At 36.7% G+C, this 23396-nt stretch overlaps 1 protein-coding gene across 1 annotated transcript in view; it reads right to left on the bottom strand.

The window, feature by feature from the left end:
• The window catches only part of trpc5a (transient receptor potential cation channel, subfamily C, member 5a), a 52145-nt gene that overhangs the window by 3691 nt on the left and 25058 nt on the right, over positions 1-23396 (bottom strand). Inside the window, exons 4-10 of the mRNA XM_056773289.1 lie at positions 11754-12090; positions 10671-10810; positions 7165-7487; positions 3725-3920; positions 3432-3641; positions 991-1032; positions 687-776 (exon numbers count right to left, since the gene is read on the bottom strand). Coding sequence (XP_056629267.1) covers positions 687-776; positions 991-1032; positions 3432-3641; positions 3725-3920; positions 7165-7487; positions 10671-10810; positions 11754-12090 — 1338 coding nt within the window. The remainder of the gene's footprint in view (positions 1-686; positions 777-990; positions 1033-3431; positions 3642-3724; positions 3921-7164; positions 7488-10670; positions 10811-11753; positions 12091-23396) is intronic.

Genomic DNA, 23396 nt, shown 5'->3' with positions numbered 1-23396 from the left:
TTTAAAATAAAGATTTGAACAAACCTGTATGTTTAATTTTGTTGCCCCAAATCGCAATAAATATTAGACAATAATATTTAATATAAATGCATCAAACAAAAACATTTTTAATGGACATATTGCACGTAATTTCAAAAGAAATATGTGATTTTGTTGGCCCAAATCCCTAAATAAATATTAGCCAATACTATTTAATAATAATAAATAAAAGATCTAATAGTAATAAATAAAAAAATAAAAATTTTGATGGACATAATTCCCTTAATTAAAAAATATATTTAAATAATCATTTTCTTTAAGTATTTTAAAATAATATAAGACAGTAATATTTTATAATAATAATAAATAATTTATAATAATAAGTTATAAATAAACAGCACTTTTTCCTGTGTTATTGTCATTTTGACCCTTAGAAATCACCTAGCAACATACTGGCAAAATCACAGAACACCCTAGTAACCACATAGCAACACCCTGGCAACAACCCCCAACATCAGCATCATGACAGCAATTTTACATGCATTCAAATATTTACATTTTCTTCCAAAGGCATCAATTTGCATGCCAGTCTTCTTTTAAAATATGTGTTTTTAAAGACAGTTAGGTAAAGTAACAAGACTGGAGCCTTTATTTGGGAAAGTATTCCTGTTGATAAGCATGCATGACACCTCAAAGACAGCTTGTACCTTAAAGTTCTCTTCTGTAAGGCCTTCGTTCGTCTTAGCACTGCGAATCATGGACGCCACGTACCTCTTCACCAGACTTCGAATGACCTCCTGGAGGGGTGAAGGAGAAGGTAAACAGTCATATAAAACAGCACCCCGTAATCTTGTTAATCTGGTAACGAGCAACTGTGTCTTTGGTACGATGGTGTGAAGAAAGAAAGATAGGGAAAATAAAGCCAACGGCATATCAATGTAATGCAATTACATGCACATTGTTTGTATCCGTGCATATGTGTGTGATCGTAGATTTCTTTCGCAAACGTACCTGATAATGCTGATTTTGGATCAGTCTGTCAGCGTGCTTTTCCTTAAAGGAGAAACAAATATTACCACTGTTTAAAGGAAGTAATTGATCTCATTAGTGAGTAAAGTCTGTGTTTTATTGTTTGTTTATTATCCATTTCAGTTCCATTATATTATAATATATTATTTGGGAGAGATTAGAACACTGCATGAATGGAAATGTTTGACAGCACTAATACAAAGTGACCAATTTTCAAATGCAATTATAATACTGTAAAGCCCCACAATGCCTTTGCATTTATTTCCCTTGTGACAACCGATGTGCGCTGAGATTGGGGAATAATACAGTACAAAAAGACGGTATAATGTTTGTAAATTTTCTTACTATTGCAGTTTAAACAGAGATTATTAGTGTTCTTATCTGATATTCCCCAATATCCGCGCTCTTCTCAACTCTTCATGTAGGCAGGTTTACATAACCATTAAGATTTTATATCAACACAGCATTGCCTGAAAACATGTGGGAGAGAGTTGAGTGAGTGTGGATGGATAGAGAGAGAGAGAGAGAGAGAGAGAGAGAGAGAATGTGTACACCTGTACTGATGTATGCTATTAAAGAGCATGGCGAGAGATGGATTTGTAATAAAAACGTTGAGCAAACAAGAGAGGATGTAACTGAAACAGAGACGACAAGGATCCCTGACTGTTTCAAGGGAGTTGCATAGAAACAGGAGGAGGTTGAGCCCAGGCCATCTTACACCTCATTACATCATCAAAGGAGAAATAGAAACTCTTCGTAGAAAGAGATCTTCCTTCATAGAAGTTGTATTCATTCATATGAATTTACGTTCCTGTGATTCAATTGAAATTCAATTTGTTATCAGTGGTGGTGGAGCATTTTCTCTGTGTGTGTGTGTGTGTGTATGATGTCACCAAACGGCTAAGACACATCTCATGAATATCAATGAGTTCCTGTGCTGACATCGCAGGGAACCGTCTTGGTTACATAACAACATTGTTATTCATGTACACAACCTTCACCATAGTAGGAGTAACACAAGGGTAGTTGACACAAAGTGTTTTTGGATAGTGGGACACGTTAATTGGTGTAACTGTATTTTAAATTAAAATCCTGCTTTGTATAACTGCACATTAAACATCAATTATAGTTTTTTTGTGTCAATTACATTTATGCATTTGATATGTCCAATGTGTTTTCTATGTTTCTGTCTTTCAAATACTGTCAATGTTGTACTTAAAAAAACAGTTCACCACAAAAAAGTCTGTGATCATTTACTCACTTAACCTGGAAAATTGTCATAATAGTACATTATCCCAAGGGTGCATAACTTAAAGGGACAGTTCATTTATTCACCCTTTAGTTGTTCCAAACCTGTTTGTATTTCTTTGTTCACAGAGAACACAGAGATAGATATTTGGAAGAATGATTTTAAACAGGTCTTCGCCACCATTGACTACCATGGTAGGAAAAATGACAATGGTAGTCAAGTGCCCCAGAACAGTTTGCTTTCCAACATCTTTCAAAATATCTTCTTTTGTGGTCAACAGAACAAAGACATTTAGAAAACAAATTTTCCTTATGCGGTAGTCAACGGTGGCTATGAACTGTTTGGTTACAAGCATTCTTCCAAATATCTTTCTCGGTGTTCATCAGCACAAAGACATTTCTATTGATATGGGACAACTTGAGGGTGAGTAAATGAAAACAGAATAGAAGAATGAACTGTTCCTTTAAGATAACCAACCGTGGGATATTAGGATATTATGCAGTTTTTCCACGCCAGGGATTTGGTAGGTCAAAAGATATAATAAAAGCATAAGATTTTGAGGATGAAAGAATTTCAGAATGAAAACTTTGGGTACGCCCCCATTAATTCTTATGTAAAAATACTACACAATATTCATCTAAAATCTTTCATTATCAAAACTTTTCTTGTTTAAAATAATTCAGATTAGTTTATTTTTTGCAGGGTTAAATGACCCTAAACATCTGCTGTGTGTACTAATAATACTGTACTCGTAATGTGTTTTCAATGTGAGCCAACAGTAAATATTTCCATATAAGTCAACTAAGTTGAATAAAGTGTGAGGGTCGTGAGTAGCGGTCAGAGTTCCTTTGTTTTAAAGTCATGCAAGATTTTTAAGCCGTTAGCTTTGTTCGTGTCAAAGGTTATATTTTCTGAACGTAATGCATGTTGATGCAAGTTTAAATATAATTACTGCATCCCACCATGAGTCAACATCAGACTTGTTCAAAAAACAATAAAAATGTAAATGGGCTCTTCATCCATTCCGTATGTGTGTGTTAGTGCTGTTAGTCGCCGTAATGGGTAATGCATCCTAATATGAGCTGGCTGAATGGTTCTTAAGGTGAAATTTAAAACAGATTCACTGATGGAACCGGAGAGACGGAGTTCAAATATATTCAGAATTATTCCTTACTGTGAATTCCTTCAGGTTCTCGTGTTTGTGGGGTTCTTCGGGCAGAGCGGCCTCTGACCCGCAGAGACGCTTGTGCACCCATTGACACAGGTACCAGCATGACTTGGGACTGGGGATGATGTTGAAGGGAGGGGGGAGTGTCCCGCCCTCGTCGAAGTAACTCATCCACAGCTTGGTCCGAGCAAACTTCCACTCAATGTCAGCGTGGTCCTGCGAGGGAAGAGATGCGAAAGAAAATTACCAAAATTAGATTAAATTCGAAAATTTTCCATAGATTATTGATTGGTACTTACAGCGATGAGCTGATACGAGTTGTTCATCATAGCAATGAGCATGTTAAGCAAAACCACCAGGGAGATGACGTTGTACGTGCCGAACATGGTGGCGCCCACAAATTCGGTGAACTCGTGCCGCGCCCTCACGTTGGTCACGTACAGATTCAGTAGGCCGAATATCGACCAAAACAGGGACTGCAGGGTCTCAAATAACCTAAAAACCAGACAGAAAAGAGAGAGACAGTTGTAAATGATATACAAATCTAAACAATATTCCAGATGTTTTTTAGGATGAGCCAAAAATCACAAAGCTCAAGGGGTAAACAGTGTTTGATCAGAAAATGAGAAATGAATCAATTTATGAAATAACAGAAATCAGATGAAATACTGTGAATATGAGGGACAGGGCAGAACTCAGGCATTACATTTCTTTACAAGCTGTTTGCAATCCGAATGAGTTTATCTGAGAGTTTTCTCTCTCTGTCTGAAAAAAGGTGATATATATTTTATTACTTTTGGATGTGTGTTTCTTTCTTCTCCTATTTTAAGTTTTGTTTTCAGCCTTACTGGAACTTTGTCCAACTTCCTGTTTTAAATTCAGTATTATGATCCGCTCTAATAGTTTTATTACAATTTGGCATTCGTGTTTCTTTTTCCAAAAGAGGGCAGTTAGATTTGAAATACGTAGTTGATGAGTTATGAAGGAAAATGTCAAAAGTATTACATTTGCAATCTATAACAGCAATAAGCCACAGGAAATGGAACAGGAAGAGGAAAACAGACTGCTGATCAATCAGCGTTGAATGCATTACGTGGTTGTTTAGGTTTATAATGTTATCCTGCGACTTGAATCTGGAAATTAAACATTAAACAATCCATCTTGAAACTTTTAATTCATCCTCTTTTCAGTTTGAAAACACATTTAATGATTAATGAATCACACAAATTGATATTGATGATTTGTATGCACACAAACGTGCACATATGGTATGACATCAGCCTGACGCAACCTGTCTAGAAGCACACTGTACACAGCATAAGTTTCAGAACACAACCTCCCGGCTGCCTCCAAGATTCGCAGTTTGTGTGTCACCCTGAGGGTGAAAGGAATTTTTTTTTTTTTTTTCATTGCATTAAATATTCAACAGTGTCAGCTTTCATCAAAGTATTTGGCAGAGATAAATGCAACCTGGTTTTCTCAAAACAGGAAAAAAGGACCGAAAGGACGCAGCAGCGTGCATGAGATAAGCAACCAGGTATTACACTCCATCTGGTAGCTTTGGGAGGTGGCACAAACCTATAAAAGATACATTCGGCATTACTATTGTAAGAAGGATGACAACGAAAAGTGCTGTGTTTGAGAATTCAGCGGGGTGGGTGAAAAAAATCATTTATTTTCTGTTTATCCCAGACTTGTAAACATCTCGCTGACTTTAATTCCCAACAGCTCGTGCAGGGGCATCATACATCTTTTTTTTGCCCTGAGGCATTTTTATGCTCTAGGCGAGATAAGACAAGACCAAAAGGGAAAATAAACACATGCTATTGGTGGCAAACCATAAGATTGTTCAGTGTTATGGTTTTCGTTAAGCCTGCGAGAGGATTAGGGTTTTAGATTCTGACCTACAGTATGCACTAGCTTGTAAACATTTTTTTGACTTAATAATGCATTTACATTTACGCATTTGGCAGACGCTTTTGTACAAAGCGAATCACATTGCAGCAACCTAAACATTTATACTTAGGTCTGTGCAATCCCCTGGGATCGAACCCACAACCTAGCGTTGATAACACAATGCTCTTACCACTGAGCCACAGGAAAGCTAATAATGCACTTCTTCTGAAAGATTTGTAATGTTTTCTGTATTCTGGAAGTTAACTTCGGGCCAGCGTGTTCGTTTGATTAAACTGTCTATAAAATGTACTTTATTTTAACCATCTTTATAAGATTTATTTGTTATTCGATCCAAATCATTCACTTCAAAACATCAAGGAAAATTATACAAGAAATATGTGTGCACATTATATTTTAGTCTACAATCTAACCATACTTCAGATCATCAATCATAAGACACTCTTCATTACTGTGAATAGTTGAATTTTACAGTTTAGCAATGTTTTTACCTGCTGTATACTTAAAGTGCATGTGCACTTTTATTTGTATAGAGCTTGTCAGAATACTTATTGTGACATATTGTAAGATCTACAGAAAATCCTGTCTTAATGTCTTAAGCCTCCTTCAATCCGTTAAAGCATGAACTCTACCGTGCACTTGCACTGCATACATAATGTTTGCGCATCTTTGGTAGTGTCCTCCGTTTTGAACGTTCGGGAAGATTTTGAAGGCTGGGTCCACGTATTGTATTTTCGGCGCATTCAATGTCACCGATATAATTTGTGAATAACAAATAAATCTCGGACAGCACCCTTAACCGCAGGGCTGTCGTGACAGCTCCTGCTGTGGAGCCCTAATGTAGGCACACAGGTTCGCCTCAAGCACCTCACCGACTCGTAGAAACAACGGCATAACTGGATCCCTACTTCAGCCCGTAGCCGTGCACAAATAACTCCACTTCCTGTGCCATTGCGACCGACATTTGGCATTTTGAGCACACAAAAGGCTAAAGTACGGACCCAGATACGTTTCGGGCACATTGGTGTGTGCAGAATCCCTGTCATCAACAATCTCTTTTGACCCTCTGTCTTTTCGAGTTGGCACGAGCATCGTAGAACGCCAAGCGTGTAAATCTGCAAAGGGACGTCTGGCTGACTGAACCTCGTAAAATCACCGCAGGAAAAGCTTGTGTGAAGGGATATGGGTTGAGGGATTTGATATGAGAGGCCACATATGATCCGGCTAGCATTGGAAATGGAATGCTGATGGAAACGCGGGAAATTCCCCAGACGTTTCAACAACATGTTGGGGATTTTTATGTTTTGGGTGTTTTTGCGTCACAGAGCGGCTTGGGTTTTTCTGAAAGGCGAAGTGCGGATTATCCTTCCAGTTTCGCAACGATTCTTCGCATAAATATTCATGAGGTGACTGTGAACCTATTGTGCAGTGTTGGGGGATGGGGTTATTGATGTGTCATTGATTAAGAGATCATTGGAAAAGCATGAGGTTGTAATGAATATTCAAAAGAAGCATTAGTTCTGTCCTATCAGCATTGACCTAAAGCTGCAATGCAGAGTTTGAGAGGGCGGGAATGTAGAAAATCCGAATTCCCAATGCTTCCTTAGAGAGTGAGTGTAAGCACATTCGACACAATACTACGTGGTTTTATTTTTAATTATTAATACCTTTATACACATATAAAAACAGACTGTGAAATACAATGATACTTTCAGTGCGTTATTATCCAATACTAAATGTAACGATAAAAGTAGAAAAGACAAAAGAAAAGGATGGCAAACAGTAGTGTCTAAAGGAGTGTGTACTGACAAAGAAATACACTCACGTAGAGAAGGCATTGTTCTGTTTCTCACACCGGATTCCCTTGCAGTGGTTGGGTTCGTCTGCGGCCTTGGTCTCGTAGTAAAAGTAAAGCTGGTTTAGTCCGTTAGCGAAAGCCAGCAGCACCAGACAGTAGATGAAGAGGAACTTGAGGATGTCCAGCAGCATCCGGCCCAGAGAGATCTGCAGCGGCCCCAGGTGTGAGTTGGCCGTGAAAAGGGAGATGAGCCGCAGTGAGCTGAAGATGTTAGCGATAGCGAACAAAGCTTCGGCAATTAGCGTCGGGTGCCACATCTCCCACTCCTCTCGAGGACGAGAACTGTTGTACTGTGAGAAAATACATTAAGAAACATTTCATTAGTAATTATTTCAAGGCTTGATGTAAGATCTAGATTGGGTTGTATTTAGCAAACAACAAACGCTTATACTACATTTTTCCACCGATTACACAATGTTTACACAATGTTTACATAAAGTTTCACTTTCTTTTTTACTGTTTCTTCATAAACTTTAACATGCTGAATATGAAAATCAAATTTTTTGACGACTGAAAGTACTCCAAAAATATATATGTTTTCACATGTTTATACATTTCCGTATTATAACTCGTATGCAGAAATGACGAAACACTGGGATAGCATTGAACTCAAAACAACAGTTTAACATAACAGTTACTAAAAATGAGTCATCCAAAACAACAGACGTGTAAATTTGATCGTTTTTTACTTTTATGACTTATACTGTCCTCACGAACCAAGTCAGAGACATCCCATCATAGCTTCATCGCATTTCCAAAACTGAAAATATTTTTGAAGGTTTTTGTTTATTTGCAACATACCGATATATCGTAATTAACGAAGAAGTTCAAAATGTACTTGCCCCAATATACGTTGAAACATTGATAATCCATGAAAATAAATATTACCACAAAAATTAGCACCACAGGATTGTACACTGTATTATTAAGAGTGATATCAGCCGATACCGATTCTGAAGATGAAAATAATATTTCTTAACTTTTCCGAAAATTATAAATTCATATAATCACTATTATTATTAATCATTACACTGGTAATGTTTCGTAACGTTTTCTATATATACCGCGCAAGTTTATTTCATTTTCTTGTTGTCTTTCGATGGACAGGATATATCAGCCCTGATAATGGGCTTTTTTAAAACTATCGATCGATAGATACCGATTATTAGCAGACATATTAACAAATCTCTAGTTGTGAACTTATACTCTACTGGTAGCTCTGAAAATGCATTTAAAAGGTTGCATCCTGAAATGCATCATAAGCCTATTCAAACCGTAATACAGCTTAATTCATAATGTAACGCAGTAAACATTGCGCTATGAACCCATAAACAGACTGTTTTAGTATAAAGGTTTTTTACAGGTTCCAGCGATCGTGCCAGGAGTAATTCATTGACGATACAGAGAAAAGCATTATAACTGAGCACATAACCACGCACATGGTGTAGTCAAGCTCACTTTTATCATTTTAATGAGCTGATTCAGGTGCGTGGCTTGGAGCAGTCAGCTGATGTTAGACAGTCCCAGTAAACTATGCAAAATCATGCCATTCTGCTGAATAACAGGAAGATGTCCAATGCAAATTGGTGTTTTTGCACCATGAACTAATTTTATGATTCCTTTAGTAAATCAGGTGCTAAAAATGCTGACAACGCTGACAAACCCAGAAGGAACTGTTACAGCTTAAGGGTCTTTCAAAGCTTATACATATTGACAAAATGGATTCCTTCTGAACACCATGATTCATTGAAGTATCAACTTCTGCTTAGATCCTGCATCTTAGTCTTAAAAAGAAATACAGCAAAAAGAAATGAGACAGCTGTTAACATACAGTAAGAGTACAGAGCTGGAATACAAATGTGAAAAGCATAGCCCAAACTCCGTCTCCATTTAATGTCATTACTTTCAATGAAAAACAATTGAGAGATAATAGCTCTACTATTCTATGCAAATACACAACAGTGTTAGTGTTAAACATGCAAATTAGGCATTTAGTTACCATATTCTAAATGAATTGCCCATAAAAAATTAAACGGGGTTCATAAAGAACATTCATATACAATCAAAAACAGAATTAAATTCACAAAATACAACTGTTAAAGTTTTTCTCATGCCTCTGCACTGTAAAAAAAACACAGGTATTTACTTAAAAAAAATAAGGTAACAATATTACACAAAATATTTTTAAGTACTTTGAAGCATATTTTTTACGCAATATTCCATGCATAAATCAAGTAAAACTACCTAAATCATTTAAGCAGGTCACATGATAAACTTTAAAAAATGAAGTAGAATTACTCATTTGAGCATTGGATTTAACTTCTTGAACTTTTTTAACTTCATATTAATATTTATTATTGTTCACAACATATATGATGTACAAGTAAGCTGAGAGTTGACTCACTACTGACATTAGCAGCATTGCTGTTCACTACATGAAAAAACACACTGCACAAGCTCTCCCACATACTAAGTACAAGCAGCGCACTTCTGAAAGATGGTAACCACGAAACTCTGAAATACAAACTGAATATCTTCTAAATCTTAAAGACAACGGAACAATAAACACTATCAAGTCTTTCATTTCATTCTAAAGCACATAAAATAGCACTTGACAAATGACTCTCCAAATGCAGTCGCATGCAGAGCATGCTGGGAACTCTAAATTCACTGCTCAGTTAGGGATTTTAACTTAAATAATTCATGTAGTTCCACCACAAAATAATTAAGTAAAGATCCTTCGTACAAGTTTAAGTGGGTTGAACATGCTACAATTAAGTCAAATTCACTCAATTATTTGCGCATTTAGAATTCTGAGATATTTCTATAATTTTAACTTTTAATTTTGGTTAAAAAAACAATATCACAATTCTATTAAGTAAAGTTTACCCAATTCATTTCATGAAAACTACTACGACACAGAATCATTTCTTACAGTGTGTGCAGGTTCAATCAGGTTCTTAATTCATTTCAAGATCTTGATTTTAGCACTGTTTGAGGCCCCTTCTTCTCTGCTCGGCACTATCCCATAATTCCATGTTTCAGTGGACAGAGAAATGAGACTGGCTTTACAGTGCCAGGCATGGCTGAGTTCAACTAGTTGAAAATTAAGGTCGCTACCTGAGACTAATACTTTAAAAGATTCAACCTCATCCTAGAAAATAAAACCACTTCTCTTGACACATTACACGCAAACATTTATAGTTAATAAAGTACATGCACTAGAAACTGCCCAAAGGACGCACAAACAAACTATAATAAATTATGGAGCACATGGCCAATTTGATCTCATATACGGTATGTGCATTCACATACATAGAGTTGGACTTTCTCGTGTGAGTTGGCACACATTCCGTACAGGCTGACTAACGCAGTCGCAGATGGTCATGGAGTCTGACATTTGCGTGCATGCATGTGCGCTCGTGCGCATTCACATGTGAACATTAATGACTTCTAGCCAGCAGGAAGCTCACCTTTACATAGGCAACGATCTTGAGGGATATTGTGGCCAAATAGAGAGAATTCATGGCGAAGTCCATTAGGTTCCACCAGTCATGGACATATTCATTAAAACCTCCGTCCCACATCTCTTTGATCTCAGCCCAGATGAAACCTATGTGGAAAGACACACACACACAGGGTATAAACACCTGTATAATTTTGTGATGCACACAAATATTATAGGGACCTGTAAAAAACCTATTGTTCTGGTAGATGCTGATGGGGTAACAGCCATGCTTTATTTAGATTTAAGATCTCAAGATTATGTACTATTATTATGTGTATGCATACAGCATACAGAAGGGCAACAAACAATACATTACAAGACGGTAAAATACAAAAACATGTGTAATAAAAGGGTAATACAGAAGAATTCTCAACTTAAACAAAACAAAAAAACTAAATTTCAATTTACAGTATAAGGAAACCCAGAATAAAAACAGTTTGTAATAAAATTGTTTATGATAAAGCATAAAGACTGTTTAACCTGTTCAAATAAATACTATTAGTATTATTTGACCATTTTAAATATCTAAAAAAATATTTAAGATTTAATACAATTTTAAACAACATCTTTGACCTTAATGTAAGTATTATTTTTTGAAACTGGGGCTATATTCATTATATTGCACAGCCTCTTATACCTTATGTTGAACTTTTTCGTTGTAAGGCCCCCTTTGTGTAGGGTGCATCGCTTTGCGGCCCCCCAAATAAACACTTATAATTTTAATGAAACCAATAACATAATTCAGTTAAACAATTCTGCAACAACAATTCTTTTGGTCGTTTGGCTTATTTTTATGATGTTTGATTGCATCAAATGTATGATCAATTTCTAGATTTCATAAAATGCCACAAAATCTGTGCCCCCCCCATGGATCCATCTTGGGGCCCCCCAGTTTGAGAACCCCTGGCTAAAATATATCATATACGTTAAAAACAACTGTTGCAAAAGTGACATAAACATACATAGTTTATTATTGCAGAATGCCACAAATGACCAACAGAGAGCCACTCAATATATTCAAACTATATTAACACATAATAATACTCACCCAGCACCCAAGGTAGTATCATCCACTCCACAACAGTGGGCGGAGGGCCCTGTATGTGTAGGTTGGTGCGTGCTATGTGCTGCGAGGCCAGCAGGAGGAGGAAGAGGAAGGTGAGGTAGGAGGCCGTGTGGCAGATAAATTTGATGAAGGGTTTTTTGATGAAGAGCCCTAATGTGCTTTTAGGAGCCAACAGGTAGATAATGGAAAAGACAGGAAAGAGCAGGCCGATAATAATACACATGACCAACTTCACCGCCCAGTGCCGGCGACGCCAGCCGGGGAAACCGTCATACCACAACGTGGCCAAGAGCTGCTGACAGTTCGGCTGAGCCACAAACTGCGGAAAATAGTACAAGAGAGAAAAAGAGACATTCGTAAATGGACTTAGAAATGATGGTGAATAATGGGAGTCATACGCAAAATGACCAATTAACTAGGAGCATAATGGTACCAATGATATTCTGCCAGGAATTAATGATCGTGAATCAAAGCCAATATTAGGATTGAAAGGTTTGATTCAATTCAGTAAATTAAAAGAGAGCACATTTAAAATACGAGATAATTTCCTGTATCTATAAACGTTTCAAATCCACAGTATTTCATTACATTGCACTTAACCTATTCCATTTATTTCAAACTGTTTTCATAATAATTTTACTTCCATATGAGATATATTGTTTGGGTAGGAACTGCCAGTTTGACATGTGAGTCACATCTTATTCAACCTGAAGAGAATCAGGGCAGAAAAAATGATCTCAATTTATACGTTTGTGTAAATGATTGATGATTATGCTCAATTACAGTAAGATAAGGACGTTATTGAAACTCATAATTCAACCGATAAAAGTCAATCCTGGCAGTTGAGAAAATAATGGATTTGCTTTGATTTGTTATACAAAACGCTAATGGTGCTTAAAGTCCTAGTGAAATAAAAAATAACGATTCTTGTTTTTTCATGAAAGATTGCAGTGTTTATAGTATATCTTATAAATGTGGGTCATTTTCTTTTTTAAATTCATGTACTCTCATAATCTTACGTAAATGGCGTAAATTAGACAGCTTGGGCGGAGCATCCGTTAACTCCTCCCTTTAACTGTCTGTCTGCTACCAGTTCTATTTCAAAACATACATCCATACATGTTTTCATACATCCAATCAATCCGCAGTGAAAAACTAAAGCCACTACTCCAAATTCCTTTTCACTAGGAAAAGTGTCAGAAATCGGAGGTAAAAACAATCGCAACTTCCAGTTCATGGTGACATTTCTCAAATCTTTTTTTTTTACAGAACTGGCACTCAAAGCAAGAGAAAGAAGAGAGAGAGAGAGAGCGAGAACAGACGCAATGATCCACATCTGCATCCGTTGTTGCGCATTAACACATAATGTGACTCATGGTTTGCAGCTGAATAGGAAAGCGATAATAGAAAGACAAATACAATCGGCAAAGGCAAATCATAATGCATCATCATTATTCTCAATCGTCCTCAAAGCAGGGAGCGGAAGAAAAATGGGAAAAAGCTTCTTGGAAGTGCAAACAAAGTTAATTATTATTTTGTGGATCGCTGCAGGAGTCTTTAAAAGACGGCAACCCTTAAAACATCTGCATTGAAGCGAATCGAGCCAAGAGCTGACTTGCCTCATATTTCATGGCACATTTATTTCTAAGTTATCCAGTGGCTGTAATGGAAAATGTTGCGTGGGATGACAACATACAGTGTATGATGGATGAGTAGCAACTCTTTTTGAAATCCAAAGTTTCCGTTGTTGAAAATTTCCATAGTATGTCCTGAGTAGGTGATGACTTTCAGCCGTGGACATCCGAACATATGCTAAACCCGCGGTCGATCACTGGCTACCCAATCCCTCATTCGCAAAAGGTCCCATAAGAAAAGAAAATCAACCTCCACTTAATGAGGTTAGCTAATAGAAACACCCGGAACCCTTGGGGAGGGGGCGTGGAAATGTGGAAAAGGACTCGGGATTGAATTTAACAGAGCTTGAGGAAAGAAGATAGGACATAGTAATTTCCTTCAGATTGTTTTATAATGAACATTTGAGCTTTAAGGTCATGCGAGTTGGTTTGTTTCTCCATACCTGACTTGTTTGTATTTCTTCTCCGGTCCTGTGGTAACTCCACGGCAATAAGCGAAATTCCTTCTTCATCCATCAATATCAGAACTAACCTTCAGGCGGCCCCTTAGCTAACAACACCATTCCTCAACCTGCCCATGAAATGAGACTGATAACATCCCAGCTAGCGTGCGCTGGGATGCAATGTAGTAATGGTTGACAAGTGTGTGGAAAGCAAGCAAATGTATGCTGTCTTCGTTTTATGACCGGTGAGTATTGGTCAGGGATTCATATGTGTAAAGTAACACTGCGTTCAGTACAAAGATATATACTGCCTACCTCCATTTTACATAGATCAGTTAATGATTTGAGTTTTAAGTCTGAAAACTAAGTATACAAGAAATAAAACGTTAAGCAAGAAAATCCCTGGAAGGTCTACTGCTTCCGTCTGAAGGGACAGTTCACCCAAAAAAAGAAAATGAATTTATTCCTTCTTAAGTAGTCCCAAACTTGTATACAGTTTGCTACTCTGATGAACAAAAAGAAAGATATTTGGAAGAATGTTTGTAACCAAACAGTTCTGGGACACCATTGACTATCATATGAGGGAAAGCTTCTATTCACATCAAAAAATGTATCCCCATGTCATTCCAAACCTGTATGACTTTTTATCCTTCTGCAGAACAAAAAGAAGATATTTTGAAGAACGTTGAAGAATGTCCAAACATGCTCCATTGTATGGACACACAACCACTCATATTACTCAAAATATATTCTTTTTTGTGCTACAGAAGAAAGTAACACAAGTTTAAACAACATGAAGGCGATCAAATTATGTCTGAATTTTTATTTTAAGGTGAACTGTCCCATTGGCTTATAATACAGATCTATACCCACTGCTATACTGATGTTGGGGGAGAAGGGTCACTTATCAATAAATCTAACTATATATTTGATTGAATGATACAGATTTGAATCACAATCATCATTACTGACATGCATGTGTACACCGAAATGCAGATTTGAGACAAAGGTCATAAGGTGAACAGGTTATGAGGTAAGATGTTGTTCATCTGCCTTGTTTGACAGAAAGCAATTACAGAGCAACAGATGTCCTGTTCATGTTCTGGTTGCTAGGGAGCAGTATGCTAATGAGCATTGATCTCTGGCTCTGATAATGCGAAGAGTTTGGGCTGCTGGTTCACTCATGAAGAGTCACTGACTCTAATGCAGACTCAAGGAATACACTAAGCTCTACACATAAAATGCATCCGACTTGCATGATATGCGTATGATGAAATGCAGTCTAGTGATGTCGGCTGAGGTGTGGACTGGATAAAAATTACTCAAGGCAGTGGATTTTAGATGATCCAACACCTGCGAAGAGATGAAGTCAACTTCTGCGATGGCAACTCTGAATCAACATACAAAACCATTCCCTATTCTGTATATTGTAATCATTATTATACCAACATTCTCATTGATTTGGTCAAAAAAATATCTTAGAAATGTATACTTTTGCAATTTGAACATGTGATGACAGATTATTGTAACATAAAAATGTTTCTGCACTCAAAAATGAATTTATTACCTTTGCTTAATTAAATTGTTGACAGTGCAGAAAACTTAATTGAGGTCATTCTAATTAAATTAGCTTAGTTGAGTCAACTCAATTTATTTGGTTTAGATTAAATGACTACACTAGAGTAAAGGCTAATTCACATTGATCTGACAAACGCCAACAAACTCGCTGCATTGGCTTTTCACTTGTTGACCATGTATGATCAGCATTTGTTGTATCGTGGAATATATAGAAATATTGTAGGGAACTAAATCACTTTCTAATGAATGAGCGCAAAATAATCTTTGTTAGTTTTCTGATTGCATAGAAGACACTGACATAAATAAGTTTATGAGCACAAACAGATTCAAAAATAAACATTATCAAAAATCATGTTTTTAATGTTATCATGTTTTTATTGTCTAATTAGCTTGATTTAGCTGTATTGGTTTTTTATATAACTTAATTAAAACAACCCTGTTTTGCAGTTTGATTGCTATTACTTGGAATGCACAATAAAAAAACATGAACATTTTAAAAAACATAGTTATCTGTATTTGCAAATGAAGTCTTCAAATGTAGAAACATATGAATACACAAGGCAGCATGTTTTACTTTACTCATCTTCAAACAGAAAATACATAAAAGAGAACAGAATATACTGTGAACAGCCAACATCATTATGGGTTTCACACTGATCTGACAAACTTTTTGGGGGTTTTGTTGTCTGATCAATGTGAATTGCTTTTTAACAATATAAAGAAATATACAAATATATGTGACGTGAAGTGTAAATAGGTTCTCAACTGCATTCTCTTTAGAAAAATTTTCAACTATCAAGTGGCTGTATGTCAAAAATAAACAGCTGCGGAAAAATTTAAGAGACCATTTTTTTATTATTTTGAGTTATTCTGAATTTACAATTTTTAGGTATGTTATTTGGAATTTTTTATTTGTTTCATTCTGTGAACTACAAACAACATTTCTACCAAAATTTTAATAAAAATAATCTATTTTAATAATCTAGTTGCATTTATTTGCAGAATATAAAAACTGGAGAAACAGTTACAAAATAATTGAAAAGATGCTCTGTATTTTATATATCTCTGTAATACTGCAAAAACTTCATATTCACATTCAAGCATTGAAACAGTAATATTTCTACATGTATTTGGAAAAAGTTCAAAAGAAATATGTGATAACTTTGATTTTGATAAGTTTTTGGTGTCTTGTGATGCTGTCAGTCTTTCACATTGCTGTTGAATGACATCTAAAAATAATGCTTTAATAAAACATTTGGAAAGGTCACTTAATTTTTTCCATGGCTGTTTAACCAAAATATCACTGAAATCGATTATTTGTTTTATTACTACTAATATTTTTGTAAATGCATGAACAACAGTGAAAGGGTTAAAGGTTTGTTCATGGTTAATGAGGTTATTGATGTTTTGCAACCTGTCCTTGCTTTTGCAAGCTTCTACTTACTGTCAAAATACAGCAGATCTCTGTGACCTTATCAGAATAAACCTGTGACTCATTTTTGGGACGAGGTCCGCTGTCTCGCAACTGATGTTCAAACCAATGTCTTCTGTACAGCGATCAAATAAAACGGACAAAAGGTGCACTTGAGAGAGACATACGCTATGACTGATGTCTCACTTCTTCTGTCAAATGCTATAAACGATAAAGTGATGGTGTCTGGCTAGAGAGGATTAAACTGTTTAAAGTTCCAATGGAGCTGTTTACTGGAGTCATGATAATACTGATGACTGTATACCGTGAGCTTGTTTTTTCCTAAACCCCAGACGCAGTAGCTCTATAAAAAACGATCCTTGACTAAAACATTGTCATTTTAAGGGTACATAGCTAACAAAGTCCCCCTGAAAATACATCAAAGTTTCTCAGTTCAAAGCACGAAAAGAAACTGTATGTCTTGTAATAAAGTACAGAGTTGCATCTAAGGTCGTAGTAAATTTAAACGGGAGACAAAGAAAAAAATCATTGTCTATTTGTTTTCATCCTCAGTGCAATTCGATAATGGGTTTATATGGTTTGGTTTCTACGAAAACAATCATTAAAATCAGATTAACGGAAGGGAGAAGTATTTTCAGATATTCTCAATATTAGAATGCATTTTGCTACTCATAAAAATTCAGTATTTTGTCTTCTTTCCTTATAAAAAGAAATGGTGAACCATATGATACAGAATGAACTTAAGGTTGCATAAGCGTTCCCTGTAGATTAGTGCCTGAACAAGGGCTATTTAGCTGCCACTTTGGTTTTATTTGAGTAATGGAACTCGCGGGCCTGACGGGGAGACGGGTCCAAGCTACAAGCTACTTTAAGTCACATTAGTATGAGCTATAGGAATGTCAACGGCATCTACAGTACTTTAATTATGTTCTGAAAAGACAGTTTGTTATTACGTTTATCAAAATCAGAAGAAAAAAGGCGTGAAAACTTTCCACCGACATCAGTACGGTAAGCTATTATTAGCTGCTAGCCTGCATCTCCTCCATCATTTATTAACGTGATGAAAGTTTTGTACTGAAGAGCTACTGTTAGCAACATTTTAACAACCCAAGCTGCAGTGCCAGTTTATTTAAATGGTATCGGTATTTACAAAATCTAAATATAAGATAACAAGCATCAAAGCTTGATTTCAAGTATTAATTTCAGATTTTTCAATCTTTGACGTGTGGCCTTACTCAGGCAAAATTAAAGATATCATTGTTCATTCCGTTATATAAGATGATTTTATGATGAAAGCATGAATGAAAAAAAACTGTTTTCTAAGGAAGAGTCACATATACTACTCTACAATGTTACTCTAGTGTAAGACAAAAATACCATGGTACTATGTATTGGTAGAAGATTATGTCAAACAATCCTTCAAATAAATTTGATTACACAAACAACATTTATCTCATTATCAAAAATGATATTTTAGATACGATTCACATTAGGATGTTAAAGTACTCAGCGACTTTAACCCTCAATGCAACTTTTCTTCAAAGTGTTTTCATTGCTATTTTCATGCTACAACAGCTCTTTTATAGGTTTCTACATAAGATTATTATATCGCTCAATATCAATTACAAACAAAAATTCAAGAATGGCACTATAATAAAATATATCAATGTCAAACAAATTGTTTTCAGGATAAAATTGATCTCAATTACTACTTTTTTCAATTAATAATCATTTATCTTATAAACATTTACTAACTTAAAATATATGAACATCATGATGGTTTATGAACATCACTGGCATCGCATTTAGAGGTTACATTGATATAAAAATAATTATTTTCAAATTATCATCTCTAATCATTTTATGTATAATTATTAAATGAATAGTATTTAATTATTTAAATACAATTTAATAATAATAACTATTATGTAGTAAATACACATAACATAATTATTCAATTATACTAATAGAATAGTATATAATTTTGCTAGCTTTCTTGTACAGAATTAGTTTAGTATAGCGCTCAATCAATAGGAACAGATATACAGTGTATAATACATATAATTATTTTATATTGGCAAGTATTTATGGGCAGTTTAATGGATTAAAAGTGGAATTGCATCATTTTTATATCTGAAAACCAACCCTTAAATGGCTTGCAACTGTTTCTGCACCCCTGAAAATATACACACTTGACCTCTAAAGCAGAGTTGTCTAATTTAATCAGCTCATAAATCATTACTTTTCTTTTGTGGATTTATATTGTTTTCTGGATAATTGTGTTATAAGCTTCAAGATGAACTCTAGAGATAAATTGGAGGACACAAGATCCGACCGAGGCAACATTGCATGTTAATACTCTACGCTTCAAATCTCCCCCTCAAACCATCCGGTTCTCCTTCAGCCCCCCCCTTTCCCGTAATACGCATTCGACTTGCTCAATTTCATTTTGCACAGTTCGGGTCAGATGTGATTTAAATGCTAATTTACTTATCCTCTCCAGTCCCCCCAGCTGCTTTGTTGCTGCAGAGCCGCCGCATTATTGTAGTGGCCATGCAGCGTTCCAAACAAGATCACAACCGCTGTTTGCACAATGTCACCGTCCCTTTAGTCGAGCGTGAATGACTCGGAACATAATGCACCGTTGGCTCCAGAACGCTTTGGATGCTACTTGAGCCAAAGTTGTCAAACTTACAACTACAAATTTTTCTCTGCTCAACAGTACAGCTGAGTTCATGTTTACTTCGCAATACAGTATTTAGTCGAAACAACAATGTAATCCCCCTTCCAAGCGTTTTCTCAAACTTCTCCAATCATTCTACACCCGTCAAAGAAAAGCTCAGATCTTTAAGCTTTGAAATATCTGATTCCGTTTCTTATCAACCTCTTGTAAACACCAGTGCTGGTGTAATCCCAACAGTGTACTGTATGACAACTTTTGTGCAGTTTTGCTGTAAACACTGATTCGCTCATCAAGGAATCATCAGGACAGATTCAGCCTGTCTCCGGGGCACAATCTGCCAGCCAGAACATCTACAACCTATACACTCACTCACCAGCAACCCACAGAACAGATAAAAATTACTGCTTCCAGTGATGGAGTCCGAAGAAGAGGGAGAGATTAGGAGATGGAGGCGGAGGCCAGCTAAAGAGAGAGGGATGCAAAAATGCAAGCGTAAGACTCAGGAGTGAAAACTAATCGCTTGCAGCTTTTTCCACCGAGATCCATCGTCCCTTATTGGAGGAAACATCACAGAGTTGGTCTGAGTGGGAGAAACAAAGAAGGTAGATAGCTAAAATAAATAAATGAATTAATGTGATGAATAATGATGAATCTTCATTATCCCTTATACTGTGTATTGTAAACATATTGTAATCTGCATTTTTACAACAAATATCTGGCAACCACAACTTCCACATCTTCCCATAAATTTACCAGGATTTCTTTATAGACTACATCTTCAAAGTTTAAAGAGACTGTCAGGAATTGATAAACTGGTATTGAGTTGGCATTTCCGTAGAGAAAAAGAAAAGATGAGATCTTCGCAATATCACAATTATTTCTCCTAGTCATGAAGCTATCGAATAAAATATCACAAATTAATTAAAGCACAAGACTCATTGATCCGTCAAATCACGGTGTGAGCATTCAGTTTGCTATTGAAATCTCTTCACAATTTCCTTTTAGTTTGGAAACTTGCCAACTATGTTATAGCTCATACAATAAAAATGTTGTCTAGTTGGCAACAGTTTGGTTGAAATGATAGATTAACAAAGGAAAAATCACAAACAAGCAAGTATATAAGACATTAAATACTGTTAAAGGCTCATTAAAATAAAATGGCATGAAGGTGGGTAAGTTATGAGCGAATGTTCATATTTGGGTGAACTATTTCTTTAAAAAAAGGGGTACACAGCTTGAGCTTTGGTGTTCACATAGGCATAGGCATAAGGCAAATTATATTTTACAAGTATCAAATAATAATGCTTTAAACAGGCTACAGATACAGTGCATCTGGAAAGTATTCACAGCGCTTCACTTTTTCCACATTTTTTTATGTTACAGCCTTATTCCAAAATGGATTAAATTCATTATTTTCCTCAAATGTCTACAAACAATACCCCAAAATGAAAACATGAAAGAAGTTTGTTTGAAATCTTTAGAAATTTATTAAAAATGAATAGCGAAAAAAGCCCATGTACACAAGTATTCACAGCCTTTTCCATGACACTCAAAATTGAGCTCAGGAGCGTCTTGTTTCCACTGATCTTCCTTGAGATGTTTCTACAACTTGATTGGAGTCCACCTGTGGTAAATTCAGTTGATTGGACATGATTTGGAAAGGCTCACACCTGTCTATACAAGGTCCCACAGTTAACAGTGCATGTCAGAGCAGAAATCAAGCGATGAAGTCCAAGGAATTGACTGTAGACCTCAAGGACAGGGTTTTATCGAGGCACAGATCTGGGGAAGGGTACAGAAAACATTCTGCAGCATTAAAGGTCCCAATGAGCACAGTAGCCAACATCATCCGTAAATGGAAGAAGTTTGGAACCACCAGGACTCTTCCTAGAGCTGGCTGTCCGGCCAAACTGAGCTATCGGGGGTGAAGGGCCTTAGTCACGGAGGTGACCAAGAACCCGATGGTCACTTTGACAGAGCTCCAGCATGTCTCTGTAGTGAGAGGAGAATCTTCCAGAAGAACAACCATCTCTGCAGCACTCCACCAATCAGGCCTGTATGGCAGAGTGGCCAGACGGAAGCCACTCCTCAGCAAATGGCACATGACAGCCCGCCTGGAGTTTACCAAAAGGCACCTGAAGGACTCTCAGACCATGAGATACAAAATGATCCGTTCTGATAAAATAATATAAAGTGTCATGGCTGGAGGAAACCAGGCACCGCTCATCACCTGGCCAATACCATCCCTACAGTGAAGCATGGTGGTGGAAGCATCATACTGTTGGGATTTTTTTCAGTGGCAGGAACTGGGAGACTAGTCAGGATCGAGGGAAAGATGAATGCAGCAATGTACAGAGATATCCTTGATGAAAACCTGCTCCAGAGCGCTCTGGACCTCAGACTGGGGCGAAGTTTCATCTTACAACAGGACAATGACCCTAACCACACAGCCAAGATAACAAAGGAGTGGCTACAGGACAACTCTGTGAATGTACTTGAGTGGCCCATCCAGAGCCTAGACTTCAACCGATTGAACATCTTTGGAGAGATCTGAAAATGGCTGTGCACTTACGCTCCCCATTAAACCTGATGGAGCTTGAGAAGTCCTGCAAAGAAGAATGGGAGAAACTGCCCAGAAATAGGTGTGACCAGCATGTAGCATCATACTCAAAGACTTGAGGCTGTAATTGGTGCCAAAGGTGCTTCAACAAAGTATGGAGCGAAGGTTGTAAATACTTATGTACATGTGCTTTTTTTCATTTTTATTTTTATAAATTTGCAAAGATTTGTCTGTAGAATAAATGAATTTAATAATTTTTTGAATAAGGCTGTAACATAACAAAATATTGAAAAAGTGAAGCGCTGTAAATACTTTCCGGATACACTGTATTAACAAGATGCTGCATTGACATCATACTATGAAGGGGATAACATGTTGTCTAATGGGTTGTTTCCGAGAAATCCCCGGCCACCAAAACGTCCTTCCTGTATTTCGAATTGTTGAGCACAATCTGTTTGTCAAACAGACACTGGAGTGTTGGTTAGTTTATACAGTCTCTGCTATTCTTACCAAGTGAGATGAATAAATGACAAGAGAAAGGATAAGCACGTGTGTGTAGACAGACGGCCAGAAAACCGAATCACACTAAAGCTGCTGTGGATAAGCCTGATCTCAGCCAGATCTCAGTCTAGCCAGTTTGTCAAGATTTTTTTTCATTTTTTTTCATTCAATATTTCATTGGGAAAATAAACATTTGAATCAAAAGTATGAATAAAAAGACAGTTACAGACAAATTCTTTGAATTTCTGTAAAGAAGAGAAACCATCATCACAGCTGATAGCCATCGATTTTACGACCCACCACAGCAAAAAAGAGCATCCAGCTAAAGTGAGAGAAAAAAACATCTTTCTCTCTTGCTCTATCTCGCTCCAACAGAACAAAAGAAACAATTCTGTGCAGTCGGTCGAGTGCGATGCAACCTGCCGAACAGGCGGTGAAAGAGATTGATTTGTGTTGCATTATTTTGCAACAATTTGTTCTCAGTCAGATCTAATTTCACCATCTTGCTGTATCTTCTCGATCGTCCTCTCTGCCACCCCTCTATCTGTGTGTGTTTGACTTGAAAGTGAGCGTGAGTGGAGTGAATACTCTAATCCCAGGGTGTTGTAAGTGAGCGAGTGGTGAGAACGCAGTGAGCAATTCCTCCGGCAGGGCAGATAACTAAAAATACAGAGATCTGATGTTCTCTTGCTGCGGTCTTCATCTGCCTCAGCTGGATGACAGTGTGAAGAACGTGTGCGATAGGAAGCCTCCTTGAACTGACCTGGCTTGCAGCTTGAGATCCGTCTCTTTAA

Source organism: Triplophysa dalaica, chromosome 2, assembly GCF_015846415.1.
Source record: "Triplophysa dalaica isolate WHDGS20190420 chromosome 2, ASM1584641v1, whole genome shotgun sequence".
NCBI lineage: Eukaryota > Metazoa > Chordata > Actinopteri > Cypriniformes > Nemacheilidae > Triplophysa > Triplophysa dalaica.
Note: the sequence above shows the minus strand (reverse complement) of the source record. Positions and strands in the feature narration are given on the sequence as shown.